The sequence below is a fragment of the Dendrobates tinctorius genome, unplaced genomic scaffold, assembly GCF_039654945.1.
Source record: "Dendrobates tinctorius isolate UK_male_01 unplaced genomic scaffold, ASM3965494v1 ptg000049l, whole genome shotgun sequence".
Lineage (NCBI taxonomy): Eukaryota > Metazoa > Chordata > Amphibia > Anura > Dendrobatidae > Dendrobates > Dendrobates tinctorius.
This window is the reverse complement of record NW_027361717.1, coordinates 27,437,589-27,463,418: the sequence shown is the minus strand read 5'-3', so window position 1 is coordinate 27,463,418 and position 25,830 is coordinate 27,437,589. Positions and strand designations below refer to the sequence as shown.

General features: G+C 44.2%; 1 protein-coding gene across 1 annotated transcript in view; it reads left to right on the top strand.

The window, feature by feature from the left end:
* The window catches only part of UBXN7 (UBX domain protein 7), an 82,036-nt gene that overhangs the window by 35,738 nt on the left and 20,468 nt on the right, over window positions 1-25,830 (top strand). Inside the window, exon 6 of the mRNA XM_073576591.1 lies at window positions 11,250-11,396. Coding sequence (XP_073432692.1) covers window positions 11,250-11,396 — 147 coding nt within the window. The remainder of the gene's footprint in view (window positions 1-11,249; window positions 11,397-25,830) is intronic.

The window sequence follows — 25,830 nt, the reverse complement described above, 5'->3', positions numbered from 1 at the left end:
CTGTCTAATGATGAAGTTCCCTGCAGCAGCTACTGCCTCGCTATTTGTTGTAGCTGACGATAATAAGAGCACATGCTTCTGGCCAATTCTGATATAAAGGATCTTGGCTAGGCTTACTTAAGCTACACAATACCCTGTTACCTGCAGACTGGGACTTTAGTGGCTCACAGTTGCATAGTAATTACCGTATATACTCCTGTATAAAATGGGAAAACATTGACTCATGTATAAGCCGATGGTGGTGCTGCACAAGGGTTAACGGTGGTCCAAAAAGATGCTCCAATGATAAATACCCCCCCATAAAATGCTGCACAAGGGTTAATGGTGGCCCAAGAAGATGCTCCAAGGATAAATACCCCCCATAAAATGCTGCACAAGGGTTAATGGTGGCCCAACAAGATGCTCCAAACATAAATACCCCCCATAAAATGCTGCTCAAGGGTTAATGGTGGCCCAACAAGATGCTCCATAGATAAATACCCCCCATATATTGCTGCACAAGGGTTAATTGTGGCCCAACAAGATGCTCCAAACATAAATACCCCCCCCCCCCATATGCTGCTGCTATTAAAAAAAAAAAAAAATAATAATATATATATATATATATATATATATATATATATATATATATATATATATGTGTAAAAAAGACATACCTCTCCGTCGCTGGGGGCCAGGTGCTGGTGTAGCCGCTGGCTCAGGCCCCCGGCACTGGCGATATTTACCAGTCCCCGCACCATCGCTGTCTCCCGGGTCCTCTGCAGTGACGTTCAGCAGAGGGCACGCACTGACTACATCATCGTACCCTCTGCTGAACGTCACAGCCAGAGGACCCGGGAGACAGCGATGGTGCGAGGACCGTTAAAAATTGCTCTGCTCCCCGTCCTCCCCCGTCATACTCACCCCCTCCTGGCTCACGGTCTCTTCAGCCCCTGCTTCCCCCATGGTCTCGGCGCCCCAGCTGTTCCTGCATTCAGCGGTCACATGGTACTGCTCATTAAATATGCACATATTCATGACTTTAATGAGCGGTACCACGTGACGGCTGAATGCAGGAACAGCTGGGGCGCCGAGACCATGGAGGAAGCAGGGGGTGCAGAGACCGTGCCAGGAGGGGGGGTGAGTATGATCTCTGACACCCCCTCTCCCCCTCCCCCGCCGACCCCCGGTATAGGACTCACGTATAAGCTGAGAGGGGAACTTTCAGCCCCAAAAAATGGGCTGAAAATCTCAGCTTATACGCGAGTATATATGGTAATAAAATTGATCAGCATGTCACATTGATCCAGTATACATTGTCTAAGTGCTGAGTATATCATGTGTTAATGTTAATTGTAATAATTCTGTGCACGAAAAATGTAAAAAAAAATGTAAATTTCACTGTTTGAAGGGACCTGGGTGGCGCTGATCGCAATGTGGAGACACCCATCTGACCGGACTGTGCAATTTGCTTTGAGTGATTTTAGTCAACCGATCTCGCCCAACATTCCTATACACTATCTCTGGTCAGGCTAAGCGCTTCTGTGTTCTCTGAGAAAGCTGCCGACTGACACACTGACCAGTGACTTATTTTCTCGAAAATAATGCGATTGGAAGTCCAAAATCTGCATGCATCATCAACATCCCCGCAGTGCATAAGTCAGCCCACGACTCGATACACATTAGACCGATAGCTGAACATGTCGATATCCGCAGGTACAGCCGACACTACCGTAGTTTGATGTGTATTGGAGCCTGTACCTTCTGATCTTTTCATCAATCTTGTTATCACAACAGACATGATCACAATGACATATAACGCCTTTTTAAACTGTGTTCCAAATTATTATGCAAAAAGAGTTTAGGAGTGATAAGGTTAGAATTTTTTTGTTTGTCATTTAAACTCATTGATGGTGATGTGTGTCAGGGCTCTTTATATCACTGAAAGCAATTGCAGATACCTGTGCACATTAGTTTGGCAGGTGTGTTCAAATAAAGGCAAGACTACTTAAGAAGGCTGTTCCACATTATTAAGCAGCCTACATTTTTTGCCAAAATGGGAAAGAAAAAGGATGTGTCGGCTGCTGAGAAGCAACAAATTGTGGAGTATTTAGGTCAAGGCATGACTACAATCAACATTGCCAAGACACTTCATCGTGATCGTCGCACAATCAAGAAGTATTTAGCTGATTCCCAGCACACACGTGTGCGTGCTAAGGAAAAATTGAGAACTCTTTCGAACAGGCAATTGCGTCAGGTTAAAAGAGCAGCTGCAAAAATGCCTTGTCATAGCAGCAGACAAGTTTTTGAAGCTGCTGGTGCCTCCAACGTCCCCCGAACAAGAAGATGCAGGGTCCTTCAGAGGTTTGCAGCTGTGCGTAAGCCATCCTGTCGACCACCTCTATCCACTGCACACAAGCAGAAACGGCTCCAGTGGGCCAAACGATACATGAAGACTGACTTCCAAACTGTTTTGTTCACCGATGAGTGCAGTGCAACGCTCGATGGTCCAGATGGATGGAGTGGAGGATGGCTGGTTGATGGACACCCCATGAAAACACGGCTAAGGCGCCAACAAGGAGGAGGTGGAGTAAGGTTTTGGGCTGTAATCATGGGGAGAGAGATTGTCGGCCCCTTTAGGATCCCTGAAGGGGTAAAGATGACCTCCATAATCTATGTGGAGTTTCTTAAACAGCACTTCCTGCCATGGTTCAAGAGGAAGAACCGTGCTTTCCGCAGCAAGATCATTATCATGCATGATAATGCACCGTCTCATGCTGCAAATAACACATCTGCATCTCTTGCTGCTATGGGCATAAAAGAGGACAAACTTATGGTGTGGCCACCATCTTCCCCTGACCTCAACCCCATTGAGAACCTCTGGAGCATCATCAAAAGGAGTGTCTATGATGGCGGGAGGCAGTTCACATCTAAGCAACAGCTCTGGGAGGGTTTTCTGTCCACATGCAAAACAATTGAAGCACAAACCATCCAAAAACTGACAAATTCAATGGACGAGAGAGTTCAGAAGCTTCTTTCGAACAAGGGGTCCTACCTATGTGCAAATGTAACATCACCGAGAATAAAGTTTTGACTTGAAAACTGTTTGATTTCATTTTGTAATAAGCTGATAATGCTTATAATTTCACAATTGACCATTTTTTTTGTTCAAAATAAAAAGGTTGAACACTCTGCTGTGCATAATAATTTGGAACATGCATTTTGAGTGTTTATTTTTAAAAATATACTGTTTTCATAGGCAGTTTGTTCAAAAACATTGCAATTATACTAGAATATTAGATGACTGGAAAATAACAATGACTGCAATTCATATAGGTAATTTAGAGCAAATATGAGAAAATATTTTTTGCATAATAATTTGGAACACAGTGTATACAGCAGATAACACAAGATCCAGCATTAACAATGGGCAATGTTAGGCTGTGTTCACATGTCCAGTGGTTATGTTAGAACAGATCCAGCAAAATTCTGTTGAGAAAAACGTTGTACAGAATCACCTGTTTAGTCGGTTTTACAAAAACTGATCTCTGCTTGATTAAATTGCCGTCCATTGTCCTCCATTTCTAGCAGATCCAGCAAGCAGAAAATGGACCCGTTAGAAATAGGAGAGCAAAGGATATCTAATTAACGGATCTGTTGTCCAAACACTGCAGTGTTAAAAAAAAACAAAAAAAAAACATCCAGCTGAGATCTGTTTCTGAAAAACGGACTAAAGTTGTTTCTGCACAACTTTTCTGCCAGCGACATTTTGCTGGATATGTTCTAACAGATCATTACAGGACATGTGAAGATAGCCTGACTGTCTACTTTTCCTCCCTCCACAGTGATCTTTGCCCAGATTATGGCATTCCCAGAAAAGATGACTACAAACAAATGGGGTCAGAGTCGGTCTATTGCTGCTTATGTCCATGTGAAGAACAGGAAGTGGCAATATACACTACTCAAATAAGTAAAGGGAACACCCAAAAAATAATGTCAATCAAAATTAATATCCCATGGATGTTTGGATTTGGAAAGATACTCAAAATCAAAGTGGAAAACAAAATTACAGGCTGATCCAACTTCAGTGGTGTGATCAGTAGTGTGTGGGGCCTCCACATGACTGTATGCACTCCCTACAACGCCTGGGCATGCTCTTAATGAGCCAGCGGATGCACTCCCAGACCTGGATTCCATCATTCAACTCCTGGACAGTCTGTAGTGCACCATGGTGTTTGTGAATGGAACAAGACATGATGTCCCACATATGCTCTATTCGATTCAGGTCTGAGGAATGGAAACGCCAGTCCATACCATCGATGCGTTCATCATACAGGAACTGCTGGCACACTTTATCCACATGAGGCCTAGCATTGTCATGCATCAGCAGAAACCCAGGGCCCACTGCACCTGCATATGGTCTCACAATGGGTCTGAAGATCTCATCCCAGTACCTAATGGCAGTCGGGGTACCTCTGGCTAGCACATTTCCAAAGAAATGCCTCCCCACACCATTACTTACCCACTGCAAAGCCAGTCATGCTGAAGGATGTAGCAAACAGCAGAATTTTCTCCACGGTATCTCCAGACTCACACCTTTCACGTGTGCTCATTGTGAACCTGCTGCCCTAATCCGTGAAGAGCTCAGGGCACCAATGTCGAATCTTCCAATCTTGGTGTTCTCTGGCAAATGCCAATCGCCCTGCATGGTTTTGGGCTGTAAGCACAATATCCACTTATGGATGTCTAGCCCTCATAGCAGACAAATGAATGTTAGTGACATGCTTGAGGTCATTTTGCAGGACTCAGTCACTGCTCTTCTTGTTCCTCCTTGCACAAAAAAGGAGGTAGTGGTCCTGCTGCTGGGTTGTTGCCCTCTTACAGCCCCCTCAACGTCTCCTGGTTTACTAGCCCGTCTCCTGGTTTCTGCTCCATGCTCTGGACACAGTGCTGACAGACACAGCTACCCGTCTTGCCACAGTTTGCATTGATGTGCCATCCTGGATGAGCTGAACTACCTGAGCAACTTCTGTGGGTTGTAGACCTCGCTTCATATTGAACCTCTAGGGATGAAAGCAGTAACAAAATGCAAAAGTGACCAGAACAACAGCCAAAAAGGATGAGAACAGAGAAATGGTCTGTGGTCACCCCCTGTAGAACCACTCCTTTTATAGGGGTTGTCTTGCTTATTGCCTATCATTTCTTCCTTTTTTCTGTGAATCATTTTCTCCTGCTGTTGTGCAAATGGAACAATCAGTGTTGCTTCATAACCGGACAGGTTGATTTCACAGAATTGAGATTGACTTCATTGTGTTGTTTAAATGTTCCCTTTTATTTTTTTGAGCAGTGTATTTGTCCTGCATGCATAGTTGGGCAATATGAGGCCCAATGTACACAATTTTTAAAGTGGCTTTCTGTGATTTTTTACATTGATTTCCTGTTCTTATGTTATCTATGCCCCTCTCTCGGACAGCTCTTGTCAGAGTTCAGGATTCAAACCCCAACTCTAATTAACCCTGCTGTTCTGTTCCCATGTACTATACACTTGTATTGCTCCTGGGTCACTATGACCCGGTTTATTAAATCTTGATTTTAGATACACTAACTCAATTATTTTTATACATTTTGCTTACTAGACTGTATGGGAACATGTTTGGAAATTTAAAAAAAGAAAAATGAAATTGAAATCTTTAATTTTTTTTTTTTTATTCAGAAAAAACTTAGTAATAAGCAAAACGAAAAATGGCAAACTACACATGTGGTAAAAAAAAACAAACCAAAACAAGCAAATCAAACACTTTGTGACAAAAAAATTAAAGAAGATAAACACTTCAATTTGAACATATTTACATGGTAATATTACTTTATGTATTCTTGCATGAAGAACAATAAACATGGGCTTTGCATAAGTATTTTTTGCATCCAGAACATGTAATATTTGTTTTATTATCACAAGAGTAAGGGCAATAGCTGCACCTTTTTATTTTTATTCTTGAAGCACCACTGGTAGAGGCCATGGGGGTAGAAGTGCTTGTGTGGAGGTCATGGTTTCACTTTCCTGAGCATGTTGCTGGATGCTCTGTACAAGACCTGCTGCTCCTTCCGTTCTGGGTGTGACCTTTCTTTCCTCAATATACGGTCTAACCAGTGATTTTCCAATAATAAAATTTGAGAAAACAACCAGCTTCAAAAACAATAAGAGCTTCTATACTACATCAAAACATACCAGTGCTCAATGTCCAGCCATCTAACATGCTAATCATTCAGTCAGAGCAGTGAAAATACTACACCACTTGTAAAAACATTGAGTCTTTCAAATGTAAGTAACCCCCTGCTTCAACAAAGAGCTAAGGAAAAAAAAACCCAGCTCTTAGCTGAAAAAGCTTTGCAGACAGTATGCAGTGACCTATAGCTTACAGAATCACACAGTAATAACAATAAGTACATGTAAAAAAAAAAAAGTATTCCTTTACAATATACAATCTACCAACAGAATTGAATAAGAAAAGCATAACAAGCTAGATACCTGTAAAAAGCCAAGATACAGCCTGGAGACGTGTACAGAGCTGCTGTCCAAAGAAACTGAAAGGTCAAATGGCTAAAGGGGGTTTTACACATAGCGATATCGCTAAAGTAAGGGTTGGGGGTCACTTGGGTAACAGTGATCACAAATTAATAAGTTTTCATGTATCCTTTAATAAGTGTAGTAGAGGGGTTACAAGGACACTAAACTTCAGGAAAGCAAATTTCCAACGGATGAGAGATGATCTTGGTGGAATTAACTGGGACGATATCCTGAGACATAAAAATACACACAGAAAATTTGAGACGTTTATTCCCATACGGTATATATTGTGCACAGGTCCTATTCAGGATGCTAATAAACATGCGAGAAATAGGAAGAAACCACTATGGCTAAATAGAGCTGTAAGGGGCGCAATAAGGGACAAAAATAAAGCATTTAGCGAATTAAAGCAAATAGGTAGTGATGAGGCATTAACTAAATACAGAAGATTAAATAAATTCTGTAAAAAGCAAATCAAGACAGCAAAGATTGAGACAGAGAGACTCATTGCCAGAGAAAGTAAAAATAATCCCAAAATATTCTTTAACTACATAAATAGTAAGAAACTAAAAAATGATAGTGTTGGTCCCCTTAAAAATAGTCTGGGTGAAATGGTGGATGAGGATGAGGAAAATGCCAATATGCTAAATGACTTTTTTTCAACAGTGTTTACACAAGAAAATCCCATGACGGATAACATGATCAGGGATAAAAATTCTCTGTTAAATGTCACCTGCTTAACCCAGCAGGAAGTACGGCGGCGTCTAAAAATCACTAAAATTGACAAATCCCCGGGCCCGTATGGGATACACCCCCGAGTACTGCAGGAATTAAGCACAGTCATAGACCATTATTTTTAATCTTTAAAGATTCCATAATAACAGCGTCTGTACCACAGGACTGGCGTATAGCAAATGTGGTGCCAATATTCAAAAAGGGGACAAAAACTAAACTTGGAAATTATAGGCCAGTAAGTTTAACCTCAACTGTGGGTAAAATCCTGGAGGGTTTTCTAAAAGATGCTATACTGGAGTATCTGGAGAAGAATAACCTCATGACCCAATATCAACATGGGTTTACAAGGGACCGTTCCTGTCAGACTAATCTGATAAGCTTTTAAGAAGAGGTAAGTTCCGGACTGGACCAAGGGAATGCAGTGGATGTGGTGTACATGGACTTTTCAAAAGCTTTTGATACGGTGCCACACAAAAGGTTGATACATAAAATGAGAACAATGGGGATAGGGGAAAATATGTGTAGGTGGGTTAAGAGCTGGCTCAGGGATAGGAAGCAAAGGGTGGTTATTAATGGAGCACACTCAGACTGGGTCACGGTTAGCAGTGGGGTACCACAGGGGTCAGTTTTGGGCCCGCTTCTTTTTAACATATTTATTAATGACCTTGTAGGGGGCATAGAGAGTAGAATTTCAATATTTGCAGATGACACTAAACTCTGCAGGGTAATCAATACAGAGGAGGACAATTTTATATTACAGGAGGATTTATGTAAACTAGAAGCTTGGGCTGATAAATGTCAAATGAGCTTTAATGGGGATAAATGTAAGGTCATGCACTTGGGTAGAACGAACAAGATGTATAATTATGTGCTTAATTGTAAAACACTGGGCAAAACAGTCACTGAAAAAGACCTGGGTGTATGGGTGGACGACAAACTCACATTTAGCGGCCAGTGTCAGGCAGCTGCTGCAAAGGCAAATAAAATAATGGGATGCATTAAAAGAGGCATAGATGCTCATGAGGAGAACATAATTTTACCTCTATATAAGTCACTAGTGCGACCACACTTAGAATACTGTGTACAGTTCTGGTCTCCGGTGTATAAGAAAGACATAGCTGAACTGGAGCGGGTGCAGAGAAGAGCGACCAAGGTTATTAGGGAACTAGGGGGTCTGCAATACCAAGACAGGTTATTACACTTGGGGTTATTTAGTTTGGAGAATCGAAGGCTTAGAGGTGATCTTATTACAATGTATAAATATATGCGGGGACAATACCAAGAGCTTTCTAATGATCTTTTTACTCTTAGACCTGTGACGGGGACAAGGGGGCATCCTCTACGTCTGGAGGAAAGAAGGTTTAAGCATACTCACAGACGCGGATTCTTTACTGTAAGAGCAGTGAGACTATGGAACTCTCTGCCATATGATGTTGTAATGAGTGAATCCCTACTAAAATTTAAGAATGGACTGGATGCCTTTCTTGAAAAGTATAATATTACAGGGTATATACACTAGTTTCCTTAATATTGCGTTGATCCAGGGAGCAAGTCTGATTGCCGTATGTGGAGTCAGGAAGGAATTTTTTTCCCCAATGTGAAGCTTACTTGTTGCCACATGGGGTTTTTTTTGCCTTCCTCTGGATCAACATGTTAGGGCAAGTTAGGATAGGATATGGGTTGAACTAGATGGACTTAAAGTCTCCCTTCAACCTTAATAACTATGTTACTATGTTAAAGCATCACCGATTTGGTGACGCAGCAGCGATATCGCTAGCAATATCGCTATGTGTGATACCTCCTACTGGCTCCCCCGCTGTCCATCGCTGATCGCGCAGCTCCATTTCTGGTCGGGGGCTTCCTGTGGCGCCGACCAGCGACGCGCGGACGGGAGGACGTCAGGATCGCCGTGTCTGAAAGGTAAGTAACGTCCGCTAGATGGCTATGTCGCTGTGAGATCTGCCAGTGTGGCAGCTCACTAGCGACCATTTAGCGATGCACCAGCGATCCTGACAGGGTCATATCGTCTGGATCGCTGGTGCATCGCTAAATGTAAAGGGGCCTTAAGTGTGCTAGCATATGTGTACTGATAAGATCAGAGAAGATAAGAACCCTTCTGAAAACGAGAAATGCCAGGAAGACAGACTTAAGGGCCTTTCACACTATGCGAAAATCGCTATAACGTCACAGGTTTTTGTGACGTTAATAGCGATATTGCTAGAGATATCGCTATGTCTGATACTTGCCTCCGACCGCTCCCCCGCTGGTTATCGCTGATCGCGCGAGAACGTCCTGGACCGTTTCTCGTCGTCAGCTTCCTGTGGCGCTGACGAGCGACGCATGGACTCGGGCGGGAGGACGTCAGGATCGCTTCGTCTGACAGGTAAGTAGTGACCCCCGACGCCTGCTATGTCGCTGGTGAGATCTGCCTGTGTGGCAGCTTACTAGCGACCACTTAGCGATGCACCAGCGATCCTGACCACGTCATATCGCTGGTCGGGATCGCTGGTGCATCGCTAAGTGTGACAGTACCTTTACTTAGCAAAACAAAATCATTTGGAGGCCTTTAGAGCTCAGCTTTACAAAATAAGGCCCTCTTACACAGCGCGTTCTGCGCAGAATATACACGTGTAGTGCACACCTAGTGATCTCTCTGGATGCGCAATATAAAGCCATTTTTATGGTGCGCAGATCTCAATGCATACACCCGGCAGAGCGCGTGTACGACCCCATTGAAATAATTTAGGAAATAAATTGACATACAATAGTAGATGCAATAAATAGACCCAACTGAGGTTATAACTCCTTTATTTCAATGAAAATATGGCCTCACAGCTGTAAAAAATGAATGCGGGTCACTATGACCCAAACATGACAAGTGTACAAATTTGCGTGTAGCAAAAAGTAAACACAAAAAAAAATACTCATAGATAGGTCCCCCCAAATGAGGAAAAGTCAAGTAACCTCAAGTTTTAAAAACTTATAGAAAAATATCTACAGGGCCACACAAATTCTCTTACGGGTCACTATGACCCGAACATAACAGCAGGGTTAAGAGATGTAATATATATACTAGCTTGGCCCGTGGGAAATTTTCGCACATTGGACGTCGGGGGCGCAGGCAACTTCAGAAAAAGCAAGCTGGTGAAATATAAATGTATTTCATGAGCTGATGAACACAGACAGGTATTTTATATATGTAGATTGGTAATACAATAAATTTGTTTTGATAAGTAGAGGCCAAAAAATGTCTTCCGATTGAGGTGCCACCTGCAGGTCATTGTGTCTTTCTGCAGGTTTATGAAAATGAATGTTTAAACTGTATTTAGTGATAATATCGTGAATGTGTGGTTGGTTTGGCTGTTTTCTTGCTGAAAAAAGCAAGTTTACCTTTGAAATGGTGTATCATTTGTATGTGTGTGGGGCGAAGTAATCAGCGAAAAAGCAGTGCATATTTACAAATGTGTTGGTAGTGTGCTTTGGGGTACTGTGGTGCCACCTGCAATCATTTTTCATTACTGCAGGTTTATGAAAATTAATGTTTAAACTGTATTTTGTGATCAAATCGTGTATGTGTGGTTTGTTTGTCTATTTGCTTGCTGAAGGGGCCAAGTTTACCTTTCAAATGGTGTATCATTAGTGTGTGTGGGTGCAGTATGAACGGGGATACAAAGTAATCACCGAAAAACAGTGTTTAGAAATAATAGAATAGATTTTTTAAATGCTCCTCCCCCCCTAAAAAAAAAAGTAAAAATAAACAGCAGTAGCACCCAAACTTTTTTTTATCTGATCATAAAATCCACCTATTCCTAAATGTTAACTGCCAAATGACACTTTCCTATTAAATATTGAGTTGAAAGGCAAGCATACTGAATTGGTGTGGCAGCGGAGTTCCTATCACTGTATTTCTGGAGAGTACATTAATCTGGAGTCAGTTTATAATCAAACTTTTTTTTTTTTTTTTTTGCAGGCAAAGGAGTGTGGCCAACTGAAGAACAGGTGGCTGATGATCAATATCCAGAATGTGCAGGATTTTGCTTGTCAATGCTTAAACCGTGACATATGGAGCAATGATTCTGTGAAGTCATTAATAAAGGAACATTTTATATTTTGGCAGGTAGGTTCCCTCTACTAGGCTGTAATGGATTTTACAGGCATAAAAGATCAACAGTGATTTTAGCATTTTTTAAAAATCTTTCCTGTGGTCTTCAATTTCTTAGCATTTACTTTAAAATGTATTTATGGTATATTAAGAAAAACTGCAAGAAAAGAAAATAAGTAAATGTAATCTCCCTCTGTTATATCTATGCCCAGTTGCGCATCCACTGAGGGAGGACTTTGTACTGAGGCAATGTGGAATTCTATGTTGATTTTTGTAGCAGAAATTGTTTAGCTTGCACTATAAAACTGCAATATTAGTTTAAAGTGAACCTGTCAGCAGGATTGTGCATAGTAACCTACAGACAGGGTCAGGTCGGCGCCGTTATACTGAATAAAATGTTACCTTTGTTGATGAACTCCATCTTGTGCTTTTTTTAATCCTTATTTTTAGTTTTTAGTTAATGATATGCTCGTGTCCTAAGGCGGGGTTCATGTATGTGGTGCTCTGACTATTCATAATGCAAACTGCTGGCAGGTCACTGATCCCTCACTGACCTGCCGCCTAGTTTGCATAATGAATATAATAATGTGTGTATTTGAAGAAAATGTCACTCCATCAAAATGATGGCGCCTGCGCGCTATCACTTCTCAGTTGGTGCCTATTATCTTGTGCTGTTGGAAAGAAACAAAAATCACCATCAAAATGGCGCCGTGGGTGGCGCCTGCGCATAAGCATACCGATAGATGCTACTTCGCAAGCACCTCCCCCTTGTTGCTGCAGCCCAAAAAATTTACACTGCAACAAAATGGCGCTGAGGCGGCAATAGATGCTAATGCGCAGGCGCAGCCCACGGCGCCATTTTGATGATTTTTTTTCTTTCTTTTCAACACAGCAATATAATAGGCACTAACTGACAACTGATGCACAGGCGCCGCCATTTTGATGAAGTGACATGTTGTTTTCAAATGCACACATTAGTATAATCATTATGTAACCTAGGGGGCAGGTCAGTGAGGGATCAGTGACCTGTCAGCAGTCTGCATTATGAATATATAATCAGAGCAACACATACATGAACCCCGCCTTAGGAAACAAGCATATCATTAACTAAAAATAAGGATTTAAAAAAAAAAGCACAAGACGGGTTTCATCAACAAAGGTATCATTGTAATCAGTATAATGGCGCCGACCTGACACGTTGTGTAGGTTACTATGCACAACCCTGCTGACAGGTTCCCGCTAACGAAAATGTTTAGTACCATCAGGTTTATATCTCACATACAGTCGCAACACATGCAGGGATTGCCTAACAGCCGTGAGACATGCAGCCGTAGGGTCTCCAGCATATTTTTCAACTACGCCAAAGAAACTTAGCACCTGAGCATGCTCTGGGTAAGACCTTATCTGAGCACGTTGGCTAATCACTATTTGTACACCCAAAAGAGCAGCTTGCACAGGTGTGCACTAATTAGCCCGTTAATTTATTAGTGGTCTTTCCAAATAGACCTCACTTTACTTTTTGGGCACATACTCACATGCGAGAAACTCGGATGAGTCTCGCACGGGTGCCGGGTATTGACTTGTGAGACTCGACCGAGTTTCTCGCATGTCAGTATGAGCCCTTAGAGGGCTATTCTGAAGTTCCTAAATTTCTTTTATACAGCATAAAAATAAGCAAGTTTGCTATTGACTTGTATTTTATTTCAATCTGCTGTCATTGAGAGCTTTTATCTTTTATGGTGTACACCTGGTAACTACAAGTAGTTACATTACAGGAGAAGAGTTAACTCCTAACATCCCAGCCAGCCCTCTCCAGTCCATTGATTTTTATATAGCAGTTAGCTGCTCACCTTCCTCCCATCACTTTTGTCTTCTGGAGGGATTCTGTTATAAATTTAGCAAAATCACTAGCCTGCAGCTTTCACAGCAGGTTTCCTAATCACAGCTCACTGTTTGTGATCACGTTTTTGATGATCACTAAGGATGTGTAATTCCAAATTGCGGATATTGATTTTCTATTTGTGCAGTAATTCACTTCCCATGCTCTGCATTTCCGTTTAGTAAGATGTCTAAAAGGAATAGTAATTTCCTCTTAAGACTGAAAGAAAAAAAGCAAGATTACAATTTTGTTATGTATCTGACAAATGCCACGCTCGTTATTAGGAGCAAATCATTGTGGCTTACAACCACTGGATGCTATGAATGTGGTATTCACCAATGAGGTTTGTGTAAATATTCAATGAAAACTACCACGTTTTCATCCATAAAGATAAACTATGCAAACTTAATGTGACATGCAGTACAAAGCGTGAAGAACCACGACCATTTAGAAAGCTATAAGGCTATGTTCAGACATTACTTTTTTTTTTTTTTTTTTTTTTTTTTAAATGCCTAGTTACAAACCTGTTTACAAAAAGCAGGTTTTGCTCAGTTTTTGCACTTTTTTTAATGCGGTTTTGTCCGTACCTTTGTCTCTTTTGCATGCTGATAAAGTTTGGTGCATAAAAAAAATCTGATTCCACGTCATCAGGTTTTGACACCAAAAACGCGGCAAAACCTGATACCCTTTTTTTTTTTGTTTAGTTTTTGCTCTAACATTGCTGTTAATGGGTGAAAAACACTTAAATAAATGACATGCTGCGTTTTGCAATAATCAAGCACTTCTGACAAAACAGTCAGGAAATAAAAAAACAAGCTGTGTGCATGACATGTCTGAAATCTCCTTGACTTTGCTGGTACTGGGAACTGCAGTTGAAAAGTAGCATAAGAAAAGCTAGAGGAAAAAAGCACTGCAAAAATGCAACTTGTGAACATAGCCTAAAACTACCAAGGCAACTTGGCTAATTGTAGAGTATCGTATTTTTCGGATTGTAAGATGCAGCGGACCATAAGATGCACCTACGTTTTACAGGAGAAAGGAGGAAAAAAAAGAAGCAAAAAAAATGTGATCAGTTCTGTACTATTAACCCCTATCCTGGTGTATATGGTCCCCTCATCCCCATCCTGATACGCATTGCTCCCTCATCCCCAGCCTGATACGTATGGCCCCCTCGTCCCTAGCCTGGTGTGCAGGGCCCCATCAGAAAACGTTAAAAAAAGTTATACTTGCCTTCCCTGCGCTCCCTCACAGCATCTTGTTCCGATGCCAGCAGCTGCTTTATGCTTATAAGCAGTGCAAGGCAGGGACAACATGTGCTGCTTGCAAGCCGAAGGGCAGCTGACCTCTCCACGCCCAGAGAGGTGAATATTCATTTCTCTTAAGTAGCAGGCACATGTGACGCCCGACAGCTGCAGGAGGCTCCGACTGATGCTGTGCGAGCTACTGAAGATCAATGAATACTTACTGCTTTCCGCGCACACAATCCCAACATGCAGATTACGGAGTATATCAGCAGCTGCCCTTCAGCTTGCAAGGCGTATGACGTTCCTGCCATGCGCTGCTTATAAGCGTAAAGCCGCTCCTGGCATCGGAACAAGAGGCTGCAAGGGCGCGCCGGGAAGGTTAGTGTAATTTTTTTTTAATGTTTTCTGATGGGGCCATTGTGTTGTGACTTCTCTGGATCTGACTTCTGAGTCTGGGCTCCCTCTGGTGGTTATTGCGGGTAGTGGAGCTGGCCGGGTTGACAGAAGTCTGCCACCTGACGACGACGATTGGAAATCAGGGGTTACTGATTGGGAGTATTTAAGTGAGCAGGCTTCCTGCAGTTGCTGCTGTTGATTAGTTTCTTCCAGTGTATCTTGAGGTCTGCTGCCTGATCCTGCATTTTTCAGTTAAGTTGTTCATTTGCTAATCCTTTTCATCTGATCTGGTTTTGCCTCTTTCTGCTTTGCTGTTAGGGTTCAGCGTGCTCCCTGCTGGGGCTGTGCTGGACCCCGCTCCATATGTTTCAGCTTGTGTCAGTTTGTTCAGTCCCCTGTTATATTGGTCTCTTTTGCTTTGCTGCCAGTTTACACCAGAATGCTGATATAGTGGGGGAGAGGTCGTGAGACCTCAGTGTTTTCTTTATCGCCTTATTGGGGGACACAGAATACCATGGGTGTATGCTGCTGCTGCTAGGAGGCTGACACTATGCAAAAACCAATGAAATTAGCTCCTCCCCGGCAGTATACACCCACCGACAGGCACCAAGCACCCCAGTTTGTGCTTAGTGTCTGTAGGAGGCGGACCGGGATCTCCCCAGATCCGCATTTTTCTTTTCAGGTTTAGTCTGAACTTTTTAATTTTTCCCTCTTTTGTCTTTTAGGTTATTTTCCATCGGGAAACAGGGTGTAGTTGTCACCCTGATTTCCCATATCATGCGGCTGAGCGAGCAGTGTGGTGTCATCCACATCGCAACTCTCAGTACCGCAGGCAGGACTTTTCCCTTTCGCCTTCCGGTGATAAGGGTTGTGGACAGGTGGCTAGTCCTTGCCGAATCCCCCTCCTCACCCCTCTCTCGGGACAGGGCTGAGAGGAAGACGGCGATCGCAGGTATTTCAAGCCGTCTTCTGCAGGATGCGGGTACAGAGGACTCCCTTCCCCCCAGCGGCCTGCCGTTTCCCCGTGGGCCCCTGTGGTCATCCTCTTCAGGGACGTCAGGTAAGTGCCTGTACGTTCCCTCCGGCCCCGCATAAGCTCCGTGAATGGCAGAAGTTGTACCTTTGTGATTTCAGGTCCACAACTTTTGAATTTCCCGCCCTCTCTGCCTGCCGCACACTCAAGCCGCTTGTTTCTCACTCCCAGGGAGACACTGGGGATTCCTCCAACAGCGTCACAAGCAGGGGAGGCAGACTTCCCAGGGCCACTGTCAGATCAGCTCCGTTATGTCGGCGCTGGCATGGAGCTGCGGCGTCTTCACTTTCACTTTCCCTCACAGTCTCCTCATCGCTGTGCTCCCTCCTCCCTTCCTGAGCGCGCTCTTTTCAGCGCGCCTTTACTAGCCCATCACAGGGCTCCTTTTCGTTTCATATGCCAGCCTCCTCCTTCGGCCATGCCCTCTCCTTCGCTGTTAACCAGTCATGGAGCGGCCGCTAAGCTCCGCCCCCAGCCTCCAGCACAAGGATTTCCTGGTTGTCTCACTCCTTCCTGCGCTGTTTGGGGGACACGTCAGCGTTTTCTGCTGCTCACAGAATCTCGGTAGGCTCTGCTCTGAGGCGAAGATTAGCTCTCCTCGGCAGTTATTCCTTAAATCCTGCGGCCATTCAGTGCAGTCTACTTATGCCCAACCCTTCAGGGGATCTCTGCTTCAGGCCCACCGCTATCTATTATGCCTGTGCGCGCTGTAAAAAGAAGTGGGCATCAGGTCAGTCGTCTCCATTCTGCCCCCCCTGCAGTCCTTCCAATATGTCAGCATCTCAGGAGCGCACAGAGTCCCGGGCGGAGGGCGCTCTTCCCTCCTCTCTCCCCCCGGAGTGGGCCGTTACAATGTCACAGTCTGTGTCTGACTTGACAAAAGTATCACAGTCGCTGGTCCAGGTTTTAGAACGATTACCTCAGCTATCCTCAGCCACCTCTGCCCCGACCACCTCTCGGGGTGAGTCGTCCGCACCTGACCGCGACCTTCAGAGAGACAGACGGGGAAGGTCTTCTAGGAAGCGGGCTCGGTCCACTTCGTCCTCGAGCTCGCAGGGCCCTTCTGCTCCCAGGCCTCCTTCTCCTTCCTCAGATGACAGCCTTCAGTCAGGCGATGATTCTCATTCGGAAGCTAGCTCTGAGGGGAACAGCGTTTCTAAAACGCGGGACATGGTTGATAGTCTGCTTGCAGCTATCTTCCAAACACTAAAACTTAAACAGGATGAGGCTCCAGCTCAGGAAAGCTCGGTTGTCCTTAGACGAGCCAGACCTCCGTCCCGAACCTTTCCCAATCACAACGATTTCAATACTACCTTAGCCAAACACTGGGAGCGCCCTGAACAACGTTTCTCAGGCCGCAAGTATTTGGACGTTCTGTACCCCTTTGACGCAGAACTGCTCTCAAAGTGGTCCAAGGCTCCAGAGGTAGATCCTCCAGTATCCCGGATAGCCTCTAAAACGGTGCTCTCTTCCAGACGGGGCGTCGCTCAAAGATCCTACTGACAGGCAGATTGAATCTCTGGCTAAGTCTATCTTTGAGGCATCTGGCGCCTCTCTCTGCCCTATTTTCGCATCCGCCTGGGTGGCGAAGGTCATTTCCGCTTGGGCAAAAATCCTTCGCAGAGGCATCTTAGCGTCAGCTCCTCAAGACGAATTGGCAGATCTTGCAGATCAGATTAACCAGGCGGGAAAATACCTTTTGGCCGCCTCCTTGGACGCGGCCGGCTGCGTAGCAAGGGCAAACAGCAACATAGTAGCTGTACGCCGAGTCCTTTGGCTAAAGTCATGGAATGCGGACACTACTTCGAAAAAGTCGCTTACCAATCTGCCATTCCATGGCTCTAGGCTCTTTGGAGCAAAGCTGGATCAGATAATTTCCGATGCCACTGGAGGCAAAAGTACTTCGCTTCCCCAGTCTCAACCAAAACGTCCCCTCAACAGAAGGGGGTTTCGACCATTCAGGCCTTTTCGTCTCTTCTCTGCCACGGAGAGGGCCACTCAACAGGATCGGCCGCCTGCCACCAGGGAGCGGGATCAGAGGAAACCTTCCTACAAACCCGCTCCTCGCTGGAGATCTAGAGGACAATATTCCAGATCTGCAGGAGCCAATTCCGGCAGATTTTCGTCTAAGTGACGGGTCACCCCCACCTGGAATTTCTTCCAGGGTGGGCGGCAGACTTTCCTTTTTCGCGGATGCTTGGCTGTCCGTTGTAGACGACGCTTGGGTCAGAGAACTCGTCGCATCCGGTTACAAAATCGAATTTGCTTCACTCCCGAACAGACGGTTTTTCCGGTCTCGGCCTCCGCGACAGCGGGCCCAGATTCCGGGTTTTCTGCAGGCCATTTCCTCCCTTCTTTCCGCCGGAGTCATTGTTCCCGTTCCCTCAGACGAACGGTTTTCCGGGTTCTACTCCAATCTCTTTGTAGTCCCGAAGAAAGACGGCTCTCTTCGTCCTATTCTGGACCTCAAATTGCTCAATCGCCACGTGAAGATTCTCCATTTCAGGATGGAGTCTCTTCGGTCGGTGATTGCTTCCATGAAGCCCGGGGAATTTCTCTGCTCGGTGGACATTCGGGATGCCTATCTCCACATTCCAATATGTGTGCAACATCAGAAGTATCTTCGATTTGCGTTTCAGGGAGACCACTTTCAGTTCACAGCTCTTCCTTTCGGCCTGGCTTCAGCGCCCCGGGTTTTCACGAAGGTGATGGCGACTGTGATGGCCATCCTTCGCTCCAGAGGGATCCTCATCATCCCTTATCTGGACGATCTTTTGATCAAGGGTTCGTCTCGCCAGGACTGTCTCCGGAGCCTTCAGATAACCCTGGACACTCTCAGCCGCCTAGGTTGGCTAGTCAACAAGGAGAAGTCCATTCTGGTCCCCACCCAGCGTCTGACCTTTCTGGGTATGGAATTCGACACGGAGCTAGCCCGTGTTTTTCTTCCAAAGGAAAAATTTACAACTCTGTCCAAGTGCATCAAATCTCTCAAGAGGCCTGCTCCCATTCCCATTCGGTTCGGCATGAAGGTCCTGGGGAAGATGGTGGCCTCCATGGAAGCAGTGCCCTTTGCGCAATTTCATCTTCGCCCCCTCCAGCTGTCTCTGCTTTCAGCCTGGGACAAGACCACGATGTCCTTGGACCGTCCTATTCGGCTTCCTCTCAGAGTGAGGCAGTCTCTCACTTGGTGGCTACGGCCAGCGTCAGTTCTCCAAGGGAGGTCCTTCCTTCCTCCTCAGTGGCAAATCATCACCACCGATGCGAGCCTTCTAGGATGGGGAGCCGTGTCCCATCAGAAAGCGGCCCAAGGACGCTGGAAGCCACAGGAGTCTCTCCTTCCAATCAATCTTTTGGAGATCAGGGCGATTTTCCTGGCCCTTCTTCACTGGCAGCCTCTCCTTTCCGGCAAGCCGGTCCGCATTCAGTCGGACAACGCCACGGCCGTGGCGTACATAAACCATCAGGGGGGTACGCGCAGCAAACAGGTAATGTCAGAAGTGGCCAAGATATTCCGCTGGGCAGAACGTTACGTTCCGACAATCTCTGCCGTCCATATTCCAGGGGTGGAAAATTGGGCAGCCGACTTTCTGAGTCGCCAGGGCCTAGCGTCCGGCGAATGGTCCCTGCACCCCGCGGTTTTCTCTCAGATATGCGACCGTTGGGGCACCCCGGATGTCGATCTCATGGCATCTCGGATGAACCACAAGGTACCGCAGTTCGTAGCCAGGTCCAGGGACCCTCTAGCCGTCGCATGCGACGCACTGGTGACTCCGTGGTCCCAGTTTCAACTTCCGTATTTGTTCCCGCCTCTGGCATTGATCCCTCGGGTGGTAAAAAAGATAAAATCGGAAGGCGTACCAGTGATTCTAGTTGCTCCAGATTGGCCAAGACGGCCTTGGTACGCGGAGCTGGTCAACATGCTCGCGGACGTTCCCTGGAGGCTTCCGGACCGTCCAGACCTTCTCTCGCAAGGCCCCCTTTACCACGAGAATTCTCAGTCTCTGAGTTTGACGGCATGGCCATTGAGACCGCAATTCTAAAGGAATCAGGTCTGTCCAGTCAGGTTATTCAAACTATGATCAGAGCCAGGAAACCAGCCTCTTCCCGCATTTACTATAGGTACTGGAAGGCTTTTTTCCGTTGGTGCGATGATAGAAAAGTCTTCCCAATGTCGTTTTCTATCCCGTCTATCCTAGGGTTTCTTCAAGCTGGGTTAGACGCGGGTCTGTCCCTCAGTACGCTCAAGGGCCAGGTTTCCGCTCTCTCTATCCTCTTCCAAAGAGAGCTAGCTTCTCTACCACAGGTCAAGACCTTTCTACAAGGGGTTTCCCACGTGGCTCCCCCTCATCATTCGCCAATAGACCCGTGGGATCTCAACCTCGTTCTTAACGCGCTCCAGAAGGCGCCGTTCGAGCCTCTCCAGGACATTCCTTTGTCCCTTCTCTCTTGGAAGGTCACCTTTTTGATCGCCATTTCCTCCATCAGAAGAGTTTCTGAATTGGCGGCCTTGTCATGTCGTTCCCCTTACCTCATTCTCCATCAGGACAAAGCCGTCCTCAGGCCCGTTCCTTCTTTTCTTCCAAAGGTGGTTTCCGCTTTCCATATCAATGAGGATATCGTCCTTCCTTCTTTTTGTCCGGCTCCATCTCATCCTCTTGAGAAGTCTCTCCACAAACTGGACGTAGTTAGAGCCCTGCGTGTCTATCTTGCCAGGACCTCTTCCTTCCGTCTGTCCGATTCCTTGCTAATCATCTCTGAAGGTCGCCAGAAGGGCCTTCCGGCTTCCAAATCCACGATCGCTCGCTGGATTCGTTCTACCATTCTGGAAGCGTATCGTCTTCAGGAAAAGCGGCCCCCTCCGGGAGTAAGAGCTCATTCCACCCGGGCTGTGGCAGCTTCGTGGGCTGCTCGTCACCAGGCTTCGGCCATGCAAATTTGCAAGGCTGCAACCTGGTCATCTTTGCACACCTTCACGAGGTTCTACAGGGTTCATACCCAGGCCTCGTCTGATGCTGTGGTTGGTAGGAAGGTTCTGCAGGCGGCGGTGGCTCACCGGCCGACCTGAGCCTTTCGGTTACTTTCGTTCCTTTTTGCTGTTCCCACCCTTGGGACTGCTTTGGGACGTCCCATGGTATTCTGTGTCCCCCAATAAGGCGATAAAGAAAGATGGATTTTTGGTTCTTACCGTAAAATCTCTTTCTTGGAGCCTTCATTGGGGGACACAGCACCCTCCCTTTTTCAGTTGTACCGTGTTGGGTCTTAGAGTCCCCTGTTGGGTTGGTACATATGGTTCGAGTTTTTTCTCGTTGCTTCTCCTACTGCTTTTTCACCAACTGAGGTGCTTGGTGCCTGTCGGTGGGTGTATACTGCCGGGGAGGAGCTAATTTCATTGGTTTTTGCATAGTGTCAGCCTCCTAGCAGCAGCAGCATACACCCATGGTATTCTGTGTCCCCCAATGAAGGCTCCAAGAAAGAGATTTTACGGTAAGAACCAAAAATCCATCTTTTTGTACATCAGACGTGTTGGATTTTTTAGGGTTTTTGCGTGATTGCAGACAGTGTCTTTCCTATCCTATCTAGACAGTTTGGACCCCATCATTTGCTCAGTCTATTCTCTGCCTGTGTTTGTACCTCCTCTTGTCTCACCGACAATATATGTTTGGGGGCTATCAATTTCTTTAGGGTTCTACTCTGGGGCAGTTTAGATTCCACCTTTCTTGCTTTAGGCTTAATTAGTTCTCCGGCTGTGCCGAGGCATCTAGGGCATCGTAGGTACACTCCACGGCTACTGTTAGTTGTGTTGTTAGCAGGGTGGATTTGATATAAATCTAACTGATTTAAATCACGATTTAAATCACTAGTCAGTAAGGCTTGATTTAAATCAGTGATTTAAATCAAAGTTTCTACCTAAACTAGTTCTTGCTACTTTAACATGCAAGTAGATGAAGATTTTTAGAATCACTTTTTATATTACTTTTTTCTCCCCAGTTTAATGGGTTAATCATTCATATTTGGACACCACTGTTCTGTTGTACTTGGGAAGGAGAAAAATAATCCTGACCTTAATAACAATTTAAATAGATTTATTCAACTGAAACAATAACAACATTACAGCATAAGTTATTTGCTTAAACAAACATCCATGTTTGTTAACTAATTTGGCTAAACAAAATATATATATATTTTAAGAAACTTAGACTGTCAGCCCAGCCGACACATGAAAAACTTAAATACTACTGTCCCTGCTGTCCTCTGTAGCTCACTTGTCGTCATCTTCATCATCATCTTCTTCTTTGTTCCTATTCATAATCTGGAAAAGAAAAACAAGCTTTCCTGCTTTATTGGGTCCCAACCGATTTCTCAATTTAGAATGAATGAGTCCAAAGGAAGAGAATATTCTTTCAACGCCTGCAGAAGAAGCTACTGCTGTTAAAAGTGAAATCATTACTTGAACAGTCTCTAAATCCACGCGCTTAAGTGACTTCCACCAGTTTACTGGTGTGACCTTCCTTTAAAATATCTTCAGCAAACATATTTCTTGAATGGTTCCCCCTTAGCTCTTAAGTTTATTATAGTTGGCATTAAAGATGGATGATTGCTGGATACCCATGTCATAGCTAACTCCTCTTCCTCAGCACTTAGGTTTTGACCCTGATATTGGATATTGACAATATTTGCCAAAAAATGAGCTGGAGTCAGTGCTTGTCCCATTCGTTTGTTTACTGCTTGTAATTTAATTCTGTCCATGTGTAGTTCTGTTTTTAAGTGTTTACTCAGTTCCTTCCAAATTTCAACAGCATCCGCAATAAAACAGCTATTTTTCTGTATTTTGTTTAAAGCTTGAGAGATGGGTTTCAGGAAGCTCAGCATATGTTCAACATTTCTCTTAAGCCCAATGTTGAGGATTTTGGCTGTGACAGTGCCATCTATTTTATCTCGATTTTCTTCACAAAGTGTCATCAGAATAGGCCAGTTTTTGATATACTGCTCAAAACAGTCCACCACAGAGTTCCATCTAACATCTTGTGGGAGCGTTAGCTTGGTTCCACCCATCCTTTTCAGAGCTGCTGCAGCAAAATGATTATTACGGAAGTATTTAGCAATTTCAACAACATTAGCCTTTATTTCTGGAACACTTAAGTCTTTGGCTAAGAGGTGCAGCAAATGAGCACTGCAACCATATGTTTTTAGCAGCTTTGTATTCCCTCCCTGCTCTTCTAAATCTCTTCTCATCTTGGATACGTTTGCAGCATTGTCAGTGACCAAATTGCGTACTAGACATTTGAATTTTTGTTCACATGTCGTTATAGCTTTTACTGCCACTTCTTGTAAGTATTCTGCTGTGTGTGCATTTCCTGACGTATCAGTTGTTTGTGCAAGGAAGACTTTACCTTCTTCTGTTGTTATACAAGCACATACAATAGGATCATTGTGGACATTCTCCACCCATCAATACTTAGGTTAACAATTTTACCCTCCAGAGCTGTTGCACATTGCTCCATTTCTCTGTCATACACTTGATCCAGCAGTTTCCCTGCAACATCAGCTCTGCTGGGTGGACTGTATCCTGGTCTCAGTGACTGAACCATATTAATGAAATGTGGGTTCTCAGTCAGACGGAAAGAAGAGTTCGTTGCATAAATAAACTGGGCAATTTTTTCATCAATCAACTCTTTTTCTAATCTGCTAGTTCTTATCACAAACCTATCTATGGTGGTTCCAGGAGGTAAAGGTTTTTTCTTCCTTTTGGGTGATGGTGATATGTGGCTGTGGGTGTCTGATGATGATGCTGCTGCTGCTAATGAAGCACTATCCTGGATGGATAACTCTGAAACTGTAGAACAGGATGATGGTGATCTTGGAGGTGGATAGTTTCCAGAATCCATGAATTCCCCTAAACAAAAAAAGTCAATGCTGTTATTTTATTGTTTATACAATTTCTGCTTATTGTACACAACACATCACTGCCCCAAAAGGAATATTTGTTTTTCTTCATAACTGTACCAAATGACAGTAACATGCAGTAATAATAAGAAATATAATTTTTCTCACACATGACAGTTCAGTCTTTAGAAATAGGATTCAATAAAAATGTTTACCAACCTGAAGATCCTGCCTGTTCAGAAGTGTTTCTTTGGTCATCTTCATCACCGCACTTCTCATGATGTTGTCTCATTCGCGCCACCAGGCCTTGCATCTCTTTGTTGCATCGTTTGCATTTTGCACGCATGCCTGCCTTACCGATAGGCGAAGGAGCTTCATTAAAATATTCCCAAACTGGGTCTCTTTTACGGCCTGCTGCCATTATAAGGAAAGAATGTAATAAACCTCAGATCGTACACACAAACAGATCCAGACTTGTCTGTCTGTGGCTATGCTGCAGTATTGTGCTCAAAGTTTCACTTTAATTTTCTTGTCTGCTTGCCCTTCCTCCTCCTCACACTTAGATTCACATTCTTCTTGTGTTGTGCAGATCTATTCCACACCAAACAATCAGAAACATATTGTCTAACTTCTTGGACTTGGCACTGAAGGGGTTGATTCTGTATTCATAGGTTTGTAGAACAATAGGATTAAGGTCTTTTTCTCAACTCTGTTCATGTTGTAACATTTTTGCTGTGAAGAAGAGGCTGGGACCTCTGCGGATTCAAATTCAGTTTTGAGAACTGCGTAAGTAAAGCGAGCGTCTGTGATAATATAGGAGAGAAACTGCCCACTAATCCTACAGAAACCTCTGGAAGAGCATGGCATTGTGAATGTTACACATATACAGCCTTTATTCTACTAAGTTAAACAACTCAGCTTTATCTCATGATGGAAGAACCTTTGGATGGTAAAATATTTTCCTCAAAAAGCAGTTTATTGAAAAAAATCCGATTTAAATAAAAAAAATCCGATTTAAATAAAAAAAAATCCGATTTTTTTTTTTTTTTTTTTTTTTTTTTTTTTTTTAATTTTTAAAAAAAAAACATTGATTTTTATCCACCCTGGTTGTTAGGATTAGGGGTCTGCAATCCGCTCGATAGGGAGAGGATTAAATTAACCCTTCACGGTTGATCCAGTGATTTCCAAATTATTCCACAGAGTGTTGCTAGCAACTCAATTGACCAAACGGAGACGTGTCTCTGTATGGGACGATCCAAGGAGATCGCTAAACCCATTTATTTTAGTCACTTCTTTTATAATATTTTGCTTAATTATGCAAAGTTCTCAACTACCAATAGCATCATTTCACTTTATAAGCCAATAATATTGCAAGAAAACCGGAAACTACATATATGTCCGTATCTACATAGCATAGAAAGTAGTATAATGGCATATTCTTCAGAGTAATACACTCCAGTGTCCCTTATCTTGCACCTGATGAGCAACAGTCTGGTTTTATAACAGCCTGAACTTTTATCCCAATTACAAAAATGTATCTTAAAGCAACAAAAATGGAGAACAAAACCTTCAGAGAATGGAGAAATGAAACCTTCAGCTTTGATTTTAGTTTTAACCTTTCACAATCCCCCCTAGATAAATTTTTTTTAACACATGCAGCATCAGAGGTGCTAACCCAAGCTAACAGCTTGAGGGGTAGTGGTCTTCACATGACTGATGCCGTGTTATCAGTCATGGCTGTTGCGGCGCACTCGTCCCCCCCGGTATACTGCAATTCACGAATAACAATTTTTGATGACGGTGGTGGAGATCTTTTGTAGGTAGCCATGTGCTTGGCTTCAACATCTTCATCAAGTAGCCTTTTGAGATCTGTGCAGAGAAGAGCAGGGGCAACGACGCCTTTGGTATCATCATTAGCTGTCTTAGTGCAGAATTTCCTAATACATACAGAAATACACCAAAAAACAAGTTTTAGTATCACAAATACAACAAGGATACAGGCAGCAATGTGTA